Source organism: Benincasa hispida, chromosome 8, assembly GCF_009727055.1.
Source record: "Benincasa hispida cultivar B227 chromosome 8, ASM972705v1, whole genome shotgun sequence".
NCBI lineage: Eukaryota > Viridiplantae > Streptophyta > Magnoliopsida > Cucurbitales > Cucurbitaceae > Benincasa > Benincasa hispida.
Genome location: NC_052356.1, coordinates 32,837,080 through 32,852,705, shown reverse-complemented (window position 1 = coordinate 32,852,705; position 15,626 = coordinate 32,837,080). Strand labels below are relative to the sequence as shown.

Sequence of the window (15,626 nt, the reverse complement as noted above, 5' to 3'; positions counted from 1 at the left end):
CAACCTTTTTGCAATTTCTCCAAATTTTCAGCCAGTTTTCAATGGTTCTTCTTTCGATAGCCCTCCACCATCAATTAGATGCCTTCAGCTTTTAGATAACTTTAGAATCTTCTCAAATGCTCGAGTGATTTGCTCAAAACAGACCATTGAAATTAGCTTTTCCCTTTTATACTTGAATTTTCCAGCCATGCATCCTTAATAGGTTGCCACATCAGCTACTTAGTGGGTTGATCTCACTAAACTAACACGACTGGATTACTTAATTGGTGGTTAAGGCTGATCAGCTTCCCTTTCTATCAACGGAAGCCTTGCCTTCAAGTAGCTTCAATGCACAATGACCCTCACACGCATGCCAACCTCAACGCATGTTTCCAATGCTTGCCATCTCATGCCTCAATCAACACCTTTGCTTAAGGCTGACGCCTTGGCATCTTGGCCTTCAACATCATCACATCACTTGGCTTTTAACCTTACAAGGTTGACCAATGCAACCGTTATCATCGCATGCAAAGCCTTTGATCATTGCCCACACCTAGCTTGCACCCAAGCCAACACCTTGTCATGCCAACGCTCAAAGCTTTGCCTTGCCACACGCCCACAATGCATGATAACCTCCAAGGCTCCTTGTCAATGCATGCTACCTTCAATGCATAAGCTTAGGGCCATAACTCATCTCTTGAATGCATGCGCTAGTCTATTGCCTAGTCCTTGCGCCAAAGCCTAGACATCCACCTTGCCTTGCGTCTTCCCTTGCCAACACCTAGCACATTCTTGCCACATGCTCACTACCCTGTCATGCCCTTGGCTACCGCACACCTTGTCAATGCATAGATCACATGCGCCCAACAAGACCACCTTAGTGTGCATAACTCCAATGCCTAGCTCCAAAACACTTGGCCTCTACAAGAGCTCGTCTAACCTCTTAGAGAAAGAGCAACGCATAAGGCCACTCTATGGCAAAACTTAGCCAAATTTTTCCCTTAGGCTAACTCAAAATTCATCCGAGAGCCATGTTTCACAACTTTACCGTTCCTTCTTTTCTTCCTTATTCCTCACCCAATTCCCTACAATTCAAAATTAACCCATTTAACAAACAAACACATCAATGAACATTTTCAATAGGGAAAATAGGGTTTGGGGTTCATTGACACAAACCTACAAACTCGATAGTTTGAATTAAATGCCCAAAATAATGTGCTCTTACAACTTTAAACAATTTAAAGCAGTAACTCTAAAGTGCCAAAGTTTGAAAACATCCAACTTGAATACCAACATTCACATAGTGCGACACCTACCATTTCTCTGATTTTTGTTTCCAAAAGAAATTCAAAGACACAATTTGGCTCTAATACCAATTGAAGGGATCAAATCCCAATGCAGAAGCGATTGGTCGCTTTGTGTCAGTGATTTCGGTTTGGAAAGAACTCAAAACAAAGAAATTATGCAAAAGGATAAACAATAATTATAAAGCCTATAAGCATTCATTCTAAATATAGAGGAATAGGGAAGAATAATTTATTCACCCTTGATGAAAATTCCTTCTTCACATTCTCCTCTCCTAAGAGATCACAAACAGTGCCTTCACCAAAACCTTTGTGAACATGAACACCACCATAAGGTTACCTTTCTATTCTTTGGCAAGGGATGAAGTTGTTGGACTTCTTTAAAGCCTTTGGTTGAAGGGAATGGTAGAGGAATTTTCAAAGCGAGTTGAGAGAGTTTCCTTCTTTTGGAGATATCTCTATAAAAACGTTTGTATCTTCTCTATCTCTCATCATACAATTAATTAGAGAAAAGGGGAAGAGAGTTACAATAACTCCCTCCAATATTTGTAGAAATAACTCCCTATAATGGAGAGTTATTTTATTAAAAAAAGTATTATATTAAAAACAAATTTAATAATATAATATTAATAAAATAACATATGGTTGATTAATTAACCATTAATTAATAAACCATATGTTATACATCTCAATTACAGTAAAATGCAACTCCCTTATAACCTATAGTTTTAATATGAATCTTCATCATATTAATTGTAACTCATAGTGTTTCTGTGATTCATATAAATAATCTTTGTGAAGAAATTGTGACTCAAATACTTCGACTATTTTTTGTTTATAACTAACTTTATGTTGTAACGGTCAGTTGGTATATCTTATAAATACCTCTTATCAGAAAACAAAAAAGAGAGTAAGTTCATCATTTTCTATTTTCCTGAGCTATAAGGAACTTGAATCTTCCTGTGGATGTAGGCATTCTTGTCTTTATCTTCTTTGTTCGAATCGATTGTAATCTTTCTCCAAATTGCACAAAACAATCTTTCTTTCAAATCGTGTCGAATTCTAGAGTATCGAGTTGAATCGTGCATCAATTTCGTATCTGCCTTTGAGTCGCATCAAGTAAAGATCAAGACTCATCGAGTAAGATCGAGTATCGTTCAGTATTAATCGAGTTCCATCAAGGATTGAATAGAAAATCGTCAGACAAAGAAGGAAATTTGCATCGAGCATCGAGTAGAAACATATCGAGCATCAAGTATCCAGCATCGAGTATTTGACAGAGCATTTCTCAGTCATTTCTTCATCATGTTAGTGGTGATTTTGAGTATTTGATCCTTGAGAAGATTGAATAACCCAACAATTTTTCGTATCAGAGCATTTGAAGATCATTAAGGTCAACATTCTTGGAGCATCAAGATACTCAAGAAATCTAGTCTCGTTACTCAATCAGATCAGTGATGGTTGTTGCAAGGTTTAAAATAGAGAAGTTTGATGGAAAGGGTAATTTTGGTTTGTGGAAGGCCAAAATCAAACCTATTCTTGGAAAACAGAGAGTTCACAAGGCTCTTTTAGACCCGTCGACTCTGCCACCTACATGAACAGCTCAAGAAATAGAAGACATGGAACTTACAGCCTATGGAACTTTGGTTCTTAATCTCAGTGATAGCATCTTAAGATAAGTGATCGATCAAGACAAGACTTACAAGATGTGGGTCAAGCTGGAAGGTCTTTTGCAACCAAGGATCTCCCCAACAAGATGTATCTGAGGGAAAAGTTCCTCACTTTTAAGATGGATTCTGCCAAACCACTATCAGACAATCTGGAGGAGTTTAAGAGGATAGTTTCTGAGTTCAAGAGCCTTGGCGAAAAGATTAGCGATGAGAATGTAGCCTTTGTCTTGTTGAACTTTCTACCCGAAGCCTATAAGGAGGTGAAGAATGTCTTGAAATAAGGCAGAGAGTCATTTATCACTGATGCCATTATTTCAACATTGAGAATTAAAGAGTTAGAGCTTCAGTCAGTAAAAAAAGAAGAAGTCTGGTGCAGAAGGGTTGTTTGTCAAGGGCAAGAACAAGCAGAATCAATCTAAAAGAATAAAAATCAGTCTGGTGAAGAGCATAAACCCAAAACCAAGCTGGGATGTAACTACTGCAAGAAGAAAGGATACTTAATGAGGGATTGCTATAGGTTAAAACAGAAAAATAATGAAAAAGAGAAGGATCGAAAAGGAAAACAACCATAGGCTTTAGTGGTTGAAGGGTCCTACTTCTATTCTGATTCCCTAGCCTCCACTAGAAACAAAACCAAACAAATAAGTCCTCTTGAGAAGCATGACAAGTACTTGACTCCAGTTGTACCTATCATATGACACCCTTCAAACCATGGTTTAATACCTACAAGGATGTGGATGGAGAATCTGTGTACATGGGGAAGTATGAAGCCTACAAAATCAAAGGGGTTGGTTCAGTATCCTTAAAGCTAAAGGATGGATCAATCAAGCTTCTCAGAAATGTGAGACATGTACCTTTGCGCAAGAGAAATTTGATATCTCTGGGTATGGTTGACTCCATTGGGTGTGAATGCAAAGGAAAAGGTGGAATCTTAGAGGTGATTAAGGATTCTAAGGTAGTGTTAGTTGGTGAAAAGGTCAATGACCTCTATATTGTAAGAGGAGAAGAGATGATGACTAGTGCCTACACGGTGTCAACAATAAGCTTAACAGAGGCAGATTTATGGCACAAAAGACTGTCCCATATAAGTGAAAAAGGGATGCAAACACTATCTAAACAAGGTATACTGCCCAATGGGATCAGTGAGCCTCTTTCCTCTTATGAACACTGTATTCTAGGGAAAGCAACTAGAAAAAGTTTCACAAAATCACAGCATACCACCAAAGGAACATTGGATTATGTCCATTTTGACCTATGGGGACCATCTCCTACACCAAGCCTTAATGGCTCAAGGTATTTTCTAACCTTTATAGATGACTTTTCTAGGAAGAGCTAGATGTACTTTTTTAAAACTAAGGACCAAGTTTTTGGAAAGTTTAAGGCATGGAAAGCTATGATAGAAAACCAAACATGTAAAAGGTTTAAATACTTTAGAACCGAAAATGGGTTTGAGTTTTGCAATGAATACTTTGACAGATATTATGGTGAGAATGGTATAACTAGGCATAAAACCGTGAGGTATAAACCTCAATAGAATGGGATTGCTGAAAGGTTAAACAGAAATATAATGGAAAGGGTTAGGTGTTTGCTTTCTGATGCTATCCTAAGTGAAAATTATTGGGCAGAAGCTGGAACATACACAGTGTGTACCTTGATAGGTGCCCTCACACATCTTTAGAATTGCTTACCCCTGAGGAGAAGTGGACTAATCATCCTCCTAATCTAGATAACCTCAAGGTCTTTGGATGTATAGAGTTTGTTCACCAAAATAAGGGAAAGATGAAAGCCAGAGCAATTAAGTGCATGTTTGTAGGCTTTACAGAGGGCGTAAAAAAGGAGATAAAATATGGCATCCAGTTGAGAGAAAGTTCATAATTAGTAGAGACATCACCTTTAGAGAAGATAAGATGTTTATGCAAAAGGAGAAAAGGCTTGAGGATGAAAGTGGGTCATCCACCACAGGAATTGAGGTGGAATTACCTACTAAGAAACCAACAGAATCTAACTTACCTAGTGATGCAGGAGAAGTTGAGGAAGATACAAGGGAACAAGAGGAGACTGTGAATGAACAACCTGATTTGAGTTAGTATGTCATAGCTAGGGATAGATAAAGGAGAACAATTACCCCTCCAGCTAGATATACTAAAATGAACTATATAAATCTGGTTTTAAATATTGTTATGGCTCCTACTAACCAACAACCAACAGCATTTGAGAAAGCAACAAGTTGTGCTGATGCATGAGATTGGATAGAAGCTAAGAATGAGGAGATGCATTCACTAAAAGTAAATGACACTTGGTCTTTAGTTCCTCTGCCTAAGGGTTATAAACCAGTTTCCTCTAAATGGGTTTTCAAACTTAAGGAAGGTGCATCCTGTGAAAAAAAAAACCTAGGTATAAAGCAAAGTTGGTTGCAAAGGGGTTCACTCAAAGGGAAGGAATAGACTACTCAGAAATTTTCTCTCTAATTGTCAAACAAACCTCGATAAGTCTTTTATCCGTAGTTGATCAAAATAACTTAGAATTGTATTAACTAAATGTGAAATCTGCCTTCCTTCATGGACATCTAAAAGAGATAATCTATACGACGCAACCTAAAGGATTTGAAATTAAAGGAAAATAAAATCTCTATTGCTTACTCAACAAGTCAATCTATGGGTTAAAACAATCACCTAGGTGTTGGTATAGAAGGTTCAATGACTATATTTCTAGCATTGGATTCAAAAGAAGTTCATTTGACATATGTGTTTATGTAAATACAGGTTCCTATAAGGACAAGGTTTACCTACTCATATATGTGGATGATATGTTACTAGCAGGTAGGTCCAAAAAAGATCTAACCCATGTTAAAAACCTCTTAAAAAGGGATTTTGATATGAAGGACTTGGGAGAAACAAGCAAGATCCTAGGAATTGAAATCCTAAGGAACAAAGAGGAGTCTATTCTAAGCATTAGTCAATCTAACTACTATGAGAAGATTCTGAAAAGGTTCAATATGAGTGATGCTAAACCTGTGAGCTTACCTATTGCTCAACACTTCAAGCTATCCTCAGCTAACTCTCCTAATGATTTTGACCAAGAACATAAAAAACAGATGGTTGTCATACCCTATAGTCAGGCAGTCGGAAGCTTAATGTATTTAATGATTTCTACTAGACCTGATCTCTCATATTCAGCTAGCCTTGTTAGTAGATATATGTCTAACATAGGTAAGACACACTAGAAGGCTACCAAATTAATCCTAAGGTACTTAGTTTGGTCTAAAAATCCAAGACTAGCTACCAAAATTCCGCTAAACCAAACTTAGAACTTTATGGATATGTGGATGCTGACTATGCTGGTGATTTAGACAAAAGAAGGTCCCTTACAGGTTACTTATTCCTTTATGGTCCTAATCTAATCAGCTGGAATGCAAAACTTGAACCTATAGTAGCCTTATCTTCAACAGAAGCTGAATATATGGCTTTAACAAAAGCAATCAAAGAGGCATTGTGGCTTAAGGAATTGCATAAAGACTTTGGAATAGATCAAATAGTGGTAAAACTCTACTGTGATAACCAAAGTGCTATCTATTTGTCTCGAAATCCACAATACCACACTAGAACTAAAAACATTGATATAAAGTATCATTTCATCAGAGACAAAGTAGAGACAGGGGAAATAGAAATCCTAAAGATTCACACATCAGACAATGCAACTGACATGTTGACAAAGCCTGTTTCAAAGCTTGAATTGGTCAAATGTCTAGAACAGGTTGGTTTCGAACCTCCCGACACAGGGTAGGCAGAATGGTCAGAATCAGGAAGATCAGAAGATTGCAAGGCATTAAAGACAAGGTGAAGAATTTGAAGAAATTGTGACTCAAATACCTCAGCTATTTTTTGTTTATAATTAATTTTATGTTGTAACGGTCAATTGGTATATGTTATAAATACCTCTGATCAAAAAACAAAATAGAGAGTGAGTTCATCATTTTCTATTTTTTTGTAAACAAACAAAGTTGTACGCAATACTCTTAGTGAAAAGAACTTGAATCTTCCCGTGGACTTAGGCATTCTTAGCGAACCACATAATCCTGTGTGTTTTTTCTTCTTGTCTTTATCTTCTTTGTTCGAACCGACTGTAATTTTTCTGCAAATTGCGCAAAACAATCTTGCTTTCAAATCGTGTTGAATTCTAGAGTATCGAGTTGAATCGTGCATCGATTTCATGTATCGAGTAGCTTCGCGTTAGTCATTTTTGCCTTTGAGCCGCATCGAGTAAAGATTAAGACTCATTGACTAAGATCGAGCATCGTTCAGTATTAATCGAGATCCACTGAGGATTGAACAAAAAATCGTCAGACAAAGAAGGAAATTTGCATCGAGCATCGAGTAGAAACATATCGAGCATCGAGTATTCAACATTGAGTATTTGACAAAGCTTTAATCATTTCTTTATCATCTCAGTGTTGATCTTGAATATTTGGGCTTAGAGAAGATTGAATAACCTAACAATTTGAATCTTATTCAAATATTTTATCTCTCACATATTATATAGTCTTAATTATAAATCATATTTATAATTAACTATATACTTTATATTAATCTTATTAATATAAATAATACCTTTAATTCCCTTAAATAATTTGATCAAATTATTCCAAAAGCAATTATCCCTTGTTTTATCCTTAGTGAGCTAGGAAGGGGACCTAAAAAGCCTACCGATTAGAAGCTTCAATGATACGAGATTAATTAATTAAACTCTTTAATTAAATTAATCAAAATTCATTAACTATCGGTCACTCCATTAAAGACCGACAACTGCACTCTTCACACTGTAGTTATATTTATGTGTCCATGTATATAACTAGTCAACAATAAATTGACCCTTCACAAATTGCTCGTAATTACAGTTGGGTCAAATTACCATTTTACCTATGTAGTTACATCTAACTCATTAAGTTCCAATGATCCCTCTAATGAACAAGTAGTTTTAATCCAACTATAAACTAGACTCTTCTGTGGCCAGCGAGAGGGTGAGATGCCTCATTGTTCAAGACCTAAAATCAACCCTTAAAGGAGTAATTCTTTTACTATCCCTCATTATGGGAAGGAGTAAATTCCAATTCCATATTGTGAAGCTATGTTCCCAGCTCCCCACTCGGATTAATTCCCAAAATTTTAGATATATTGAGTTAACGAGATTGGTCACTTTCACCCATACATATCAAAGGACTGCCCTCATAGTCATGAGTTCCCAACTCACTCAGGACTAGGGTCAAGTTATCTATGGTCATCCTAGTGAAATGTAAGTATGTTCAAGTAAAGGTGTTGTAAAAGGAGACTAATCATTTCGTGGTCCGGTCTTATACAATCTCTTTGTAGGATACCCCTACTCACATGTCTCCACGTGAATGATCAGGATCAAATTATTTGTAACACTTTACAAAAATTGTAACAATGACAAAGTGGGCCATATCCGTAGCGTAACCACGATAAGGTATCCACCTTTATCCATCTACTACAGACCATTCAGGTTATTAATCAAACATGATCCACTTGTATATCACCACATATATGTTTAAGCTATATTAAATGATCTAGGATCTTAGTTTATTGGATTTGGTTAATGTAAACTAAATTTCAAATAAAATAATAGTTTTATTTTATTAAATAAATAATTTGTGTACAAATAATTTACAAACTACGAAACTCATAAGATTTAGGGCGACCACCCCAACAATCTCCCGCTTGTCCTAAAGCTAGTGGGGTGCACAAATACAAAGTAAAAAAAAAGTACAATACACAAAACAATAAACTAGAGCATACATTACCTGTCCAGTAACATCTCTCACTTGCCCTAGACTAGATGATGCATGTCTCGTAGACCCAAATTGTTGAGGTGACCTTTAAACACTTTAACTATGAGAGCCTTTGTAAATGGCTGTGCACGCTTCCTTCTACATTTTCACACCCCTTTTTGACCTATTATCTTGCCCTAGGTCAAAGCTTGACCTTCCTTGGGGTATTTTTTTCTTTTTACAATCAAATTTTCTCATTCTGGTCCACTTGCTCGATTTCCAACAAATTAAACATAAAAAGCATCAACAATCACAAATTAAGCATAAAACCAACTAAAAGCCTAACAAAGCACTTTTTGAGTGCTTTTCAGGTGCACCCACACCTTAATACAAAGCCCAATGAAAAACTATTTTTTTTTTTTTTTAAAAAAAAGGCTACTTCTAAATAGATATGATTTACATGTTTATCTCTATGATATTTCTACAATTTTTTTCTCGTAGACCACAGTTGTAAAAATTGTAGAGAATGACAGAAAGATGAAATTTTTAGCACTTGGAGGATGAACAATGAAGGAATATGTTAGTTGAAAATTTCTCTCATTTTTATTTTCAAGAAGGTGACTAGAAGGATGAAGGTTGGTGATTATAAAATTTGGAGAATTTAACATCAACCAATGGATTTATAACGCCTTAGGCCCAGGATTCAGACCAGAATTTGGAATCTGTATTCAACACCTGAGGGGCCCATTCCTCCACATCCCCTATGACCTGGCTATGTAATCCTTACTTATCTTGAATGCTTTTAGAATTGATAGTTGTCCCCACAAAAGAACACTGGTCCTTTCAGTATGCCTTTTCATCACTTACATGCATCCTGGGAAAATTCCCAAGAGGTCACACAACATAGGATTGCTCCAAGCTAAACATGCTTAACTTTGAAGTTCTTATGATTCGGCTACCGAAAATGAAGGTGCACCTTGTTGGTATAGATAGTGACTTTCAATTCTTCTAAGCCTTTATTAACAATACTTCCATGTCTGCAAGATCTCTCCCATTTGGATGTGATCTCGGTTCATTCATGTCCCCCTCCAAAACTCGAGCCATTACATACCCACCAGCTTCCGCTTGGTTCATCCTTGAACCACAAACTACTAGGCGAGGTTTCGCTCTTATACCATCTATAATGCCCCGACCAAGGATTCAGATTAGGAATTGGAATCCAAATTCGACACCTAATGGCTCTGACATTCCTCTGTATCCTCTACGATCTAGCTACGTCATCCTTGCTTTTTTTTTTGTATGATTTTAAAATTAATAATTATTCTCATAAACTAACACTGGTTCTTTCAGCATACTTTATCCTCACTCACATACATCCTAGGAAAATCTTCAAGAGGTCATCCAATATAGGACTGCTCCAAGCTAAGCACCCTTAACTTTGGAGCTCTTATGATTGAGCCACCGAAAAGGAAGGTGCATCTTGTTGGTATAGGTAATGACTTTAAATTCCTTTAAGCCTTTCTTAACTATACTTCCATGTTTGCAGGATCCCTCTCATTCGGATGTGATCTCGATTCATTCATGTTTCTCTCCTAAAGTCAGGTCGTTACATTTGGATTTAAGGCAAAAGAACTAGATGGTTGAGATTAAATGGTGAGAGAAAATAAAGAGATTAAATTTAAGAATATGTGTTCTTTAATGATTGAATATGCTTGAATTTTTTCAACATTCTTACATATATTCTACTTTCATAATATTTTTCTAGTGTAGTTTTTCATATAATAAAAAATGGGAAGATTGTTGGCTTTATAAGCTTCAAAAATATCATATATTTTGATGATAACAAATATTTATTTACTAATAATTTTAGTGTTTAAAGTTTCTATAACATAGAGCTCGGGGAGACGATTTCAATGCACTTTGAATCACTCAAATTGGACATATAAACAAAGAAATGTGGCCAAAAGAAGATTTGAAAGAAAATTTCGATGTGGTCAATGATGTGGACGACATGTCAAGCGTGGACCAACCCTAAGAAGACATGTAGAAGATTGTTGAAAAGAGTTGAAAAGAAAAGGAGAAAGGTGGGATCACTCCCAATAAAATGAGATTGCAATATGTGGCATCCCAATATTTTGAATTTGAAAAGAGAAAAGAAAAAAGAAAAAAATGAGAATGAGATTTTGAAATTTGAACTGAAACAAAGTGGGTATCACATAACAACACTAATTAGGTGTGGGAAACTATTGAACTCATCAATCTATCAAGAAACGTGCCAAAGAGAGCGTCTACACCACCGCCACTCAAGGAAGTTGAATAGCCAAGGTTCGCAGGCATGACTGGTCATAGGTTTATGGTTATTCGTTGCTTGCAAAACTCGTGGGTCATTTTTCATAGATTCACTCTTCATCATTGTTGAGTTGTTGGAGATAAGGTGTAGTCATTGTAGGAGAAGAAATTGATTTGGAGAGATGTTAGCACAAAAAATGTGCTACTTTCCCTAGCTTAATTTAGGCTTGTTCTATGATTTTACAAATTTATTTTATTATTTTGTAGATATTAAGCAACTAAGAGGTAGAATTGACCACTGGAACTGAAACGGAATGAAAACAAACCAAAATAGAGTCCTAGAGCATCAACCATGAAAAGAATATAAGAAATTAGGATTTTACCCTCAGTGGCTGGTGCAGTGACACTTGCTCGGCACTACACCTGATACATTTTCTAGAAGCTCATGAAAGCGCAAGAACGTCTTGGTGCCTTGCTTGGCGTACTCCTATGCTTCAATAACAAGTGGTCAGCGTTCCGACACTGTCCCTAGGCACCACGTGTACACCCCGAACTCTAGGTTTCTTAGATAAGCATGTTTAGCCAAAGAAATGTCATATTATATATTTATTAAGTAGCAATTCATGTTTGTCTATAGGTGTTATGATGGAAGGGAAGGGAAAACATACTAAATGAGGGGTGACGTAGCAGTTAATCCTTGAACTCTGGAGGTAGTGGGAAGTTTTTGGAAAAAGAACTTCAAAAGCATGGCTTTGGCCATTGACATGAGCAAATTTTAGTAAAATTAGTGCCATTCGAAAACTGAGAGAAGCTAGTTTACGAGGTTGCCTTGCCGGAGGAAGTTTGCATAAGGAGAAGAACAAGAAGTGAAAAAAGAATAGAGGAGGCGGAATATTGGGTTAATCAGGGCTCGAGGTGAAGATTGGAAGTTCCAGGCCAAACTAGAAAGAATTCTTGACTGAAATTTAAGGTAAGAAAGTTAACTCAATTATAAACAAGTTTGTAGAAGGAAGTTTCTTGAAAAGAGCTCCGAATTTTGAGTTATGAATTTTTAAATTTGTAACAGGGAAACGGTGCATAAGCAGACAGCTGCTTGGGTTGAACAAACAACCAGTTCACCGTGGGAGTTATAACGAGAAGTGGGGATGAGGATCTCGCCTATAGAGGAAATCTCACTGATCTCGCTCTAGAGAATCTCGCCAATCTTGCTCTAGAAGGAAATCTGGCTAGAAATTGGGGTGGGTATCACTAGGATGAAATTTTCTAGGAAAAGCCTGATCTCGCATTAGAGGATCTCGCTGACCTCTCTTAGGGGGATCTCGCCAGTAAATCTGTCTGTGCTGAGAAAAGTTCTTTCAATAAATGAATAAATTGAGGTATTTTATTAAGAATTCTAAGTAGTTTAATCGGGAATTATATCTTTTCAGGCCAAGAAGAGCTAGGGGAAGCGTACAAACAATTAAGAGCCTGACGAGCGGTGAGTGACTAAGTAAACTTAAAGTTTCCAATACTCATGCATATATGACAAGTAAAGAACAGTGACGTTAATGATGAAATTATACTTCCTCAAGCAACAAATGGTAGGAGAATAACTTAATGCATGCTTCTGGCTTGTATGTGTGTAACACAAGCCAAGGTATGTCGTGTAAACATTACAAAAGCTATGTTCTGATTTTGATATATGCTTCCTAGAGGAAGGCTATGGGAGAATCAGTTTTTGTGTAAATACTAGGCAATGGAACTTAATTTGATGTTACAAAATACACATTTGATACCGAAGGATATTTGAGAAGGTATCTAACCAATTTGGTACTGAAGGACATTTGAGAAGGTATCTGGCCAATTTGATACCGAAAGACGTTTGAGAAGGCATCTTAGTAGCTCGATACTGAAGGACAAATTTGAGAAGGTATCTGAGTAGAAGTACCTAAGATATGATGGTACTTAGTATGGCCACGTGCATGTAGGTAGTTCTGAATGAGAGGCCAAAATATGGGTCTCTTGGTCGGTAATAAACGTTGGGAGCTAGAGCATTTGGGCTTGTTCTCAACTAGGAAATAATGATGTTTGATGATATCTAAGAATGTTTTAAAGCTACATTTAGTGACTATTGCTTGAAACACTCATTAATATATTTACATGTTTATAGTAATGTAATGCATAATGTTGTACGATGTTATAGTCATTCACTGGGCTTTAAGCTCACGAAAACTCTGTGTTTTCTCTTCTCAGGTAGCGGTCAGTTTCTTCATGGTTGATTACTGCTGTTTCTTGCCACTGAAAGACTCGACTTATTAAGAAGACTTAGGTTGATGACCTGTTTATGTACACATGTTTCGAGAGAGACTAGGGCTTCTTTAGGAACGTTTGGGCCATCTGTGAATATTTTTCTGTAAAAGTAATATCTTGGTTGTATGCATGTATTTATGTAATCTTTGTAGAACCTTAAGGGAGGTTTGTTGCATGCGTATATTACTAATGTTTTTAGCAGGTTGGTATTTAGATTAGAAGGCTTGGGTGGTGGGTGCTGGCAGTAGGGCTAGTAACTACCATGATCATATCCTCTTCCAAATTAAAAGGGTAATCTGGGAGGGGGTGTGACAAGTTGGTATCAGAGCATAAGATTTTGGGAATGAGAGGGGATGTTCATGCATAAATCTAAGTCTCTTGGGAATTTGGGGAATTTTGGGAATGTGAGTCCTTAACATGTGTACATTGATTTAAGTGAAATGCCGAGGCAACGTGGCAGACTGAGTAAGCAGACAGGTGGCAGGAATACTAACCCTACCAATAGGGGCCCGGAGGTTGGAAAGAACCCACCGGGTGGCAAAAAGAAGGTGAATGATCCAGTAGGTCAAGAAATGATGTCTGAGGGAGAGTCTAGTGCCCCCAGGCAAGGGTAGATTCTCAGCTAGAAGATGTAGTTTTTGACAGGATAGTGCAAAGATTAGCAGCCAGTGTGGGCTCTGTACGAGCTAACCCAGAGAAGAAATATGGTATTGAGAGGTTTAAAGCCCTAGAGGCTGTGACATTTAAAGGTACAACAAATTCGGCTGAAGCTGAGTTATGGCTCGATGTAGTTGAAAAATGTTTCAATGTTATGAGTTGTCCAGAGGACAGGAAAGTAGGATTAGCCACCTTTCTACTACAGAAAGAAGCAGAGAAATGGTGGAAAGTGATATCCACCAGACGAGCCAGTACAGATGCGATGTTATGGCCTGAGTTCAGAAAGGCCTTTGAAGATAAGTATTACCCCAGCTCGTTCCGAGATGCAAAAAGGGATGAGTTCCTCAGATTAACACAAGGAACGATGTCGGTGGCAGAATATGAGCAGAAGTTTACAGAGTTATCATAGTATACTCTGCCGATTATTGCTGAGGAGAGAGATAGATGTAGGAAATTTGAACAAGGTTTGAGGAAAGAAATTAGAACTCCGGTGACGTCTACGACTAATTGGCTAGATTTTAACCAGTTAGTAGAAACCGCAATACGAGTCGAGCTGAGTTTGGTAGATATTGAGTAGTTTCCAAGAGGCAGTGAGGCCGTAGTAGGGCCTAGAGACAGGGGATTTCGATCTCCATTTGCAACCTAGACTAGTAGAAGCCATTTCAGGGGAACCAGTTGCCAGGGAGCCAAGAAAAGGAAAACAAGACCCTCGGCCAGTGCNAGCCATTTCAGGGGAACCAGTTGCCAGGGAGCCAAGAAAAGGAAAACAAGACCCTCGGCCAGTGCAGTTAGCCGATCAGAGATGCCACAAGCTGGTGAGTCGGTAGCCAACATAGACAGGAGTCCGACATGCCCTAGTTATGGCAAGAGGCATTTTGGGGCATGTTATAATGGCAGAGGTGCATGTTTCCAATGCGGACAAACAGGTCATTTCAAGAGGGACTGTCCCCAGATGAACAGGGACGTTCCAACAGCACAACAGCCGACCTCCCAGACAGTTAACCAACCAAAGAGTGCTGAAAATCGGGGCGAAGGGTTGAGTGGTGCCAAGTAGAAGAATGTCGTAGGTCGACCCCAGTAGCATGGGCGAGTGTATGCCATGACACACCAGGAGGCAGCGGAGTCTCCAGATGTTGTGACCGGTAATGTTATGTTATGTGGACAGTCTGTTTATGTTTTATTTGATCCTGGTGCCACACATTCATTTATATCTAGTATGTATGCACCTAGTATAGATAGGTTGGTTGAACCTATGCCTGAAGAGTTATTTATCTCTACCTCTTTGGGAGATTTGATAGTAGTAGATAGATGCTATAATCATTTTGAGGTACTGATCAATGGTCAGAATTTCTATGTTGATTTACTTCCTTTAGAATTGTTAGAGTTTGATGCTATCCTGGGGATGGATTTTCTAAGTAAGTATCATGCTTCAGTAGACTGTTACAAGATGGAGGTGGTGCTAAAAAAATCAAATGGCTAGGATGCAATGCTGACAGGAAGCAAATGATTAGTCACGAGAAATTTGATATCGACGGTGAAAGCTCGAAAGTTGTTAAGCAAGGATGTAAATCCTATCTGGCCCATGTAGTGGTGGTTCAAGGGAAAAAGCTGAACCTAGAAGATGTCCCAATGGTAAATGAGTTTCGGGATATATTC

At 37.7% G+C, this 15,626-nt stretch overlaps 1 protein-coding gene across 1 annotated transcript; it reads left to right on the top strand.

The window, feature by feature from the left end:
* Positions 1-13,753: 13,753 nt before the first annotated feature.
* Positions 13,754-14,379, top strand: LOC120084022. The gene is made up of 2 exons (XM_039039925.1): positions 13,754-13,917; positions 13,959-14,379. Exons 1-2 carry the CDS (start codon positions 13,754-13,756, stop codon positions 14,377-14,379), a joined length of 585 nt encoding a protein of 194 aa, XP_038895853.1.
* The last annotated feature ends 1,247 nt before the right edge of the window (positions 14,380-15,626 follow it).

Bases quoted from the DNA above. Each gene is read 5' to 3' on its own strand.
- LOC120084022 (XM_039039925.1), top strand. From the start codon at position 13,754: ATGCCGAGGCAACGTGGCAGACTGAGTAAGCAGACAGGTGGCAGGAAT. The intron at 13,918-13,958 runs GCAAGGGTAGAT...AGTTTTTGACAG, and splicing joins GGAGAGTCTAGTGCCCCCAG to GATAGTGCAAAGATTAGCAG.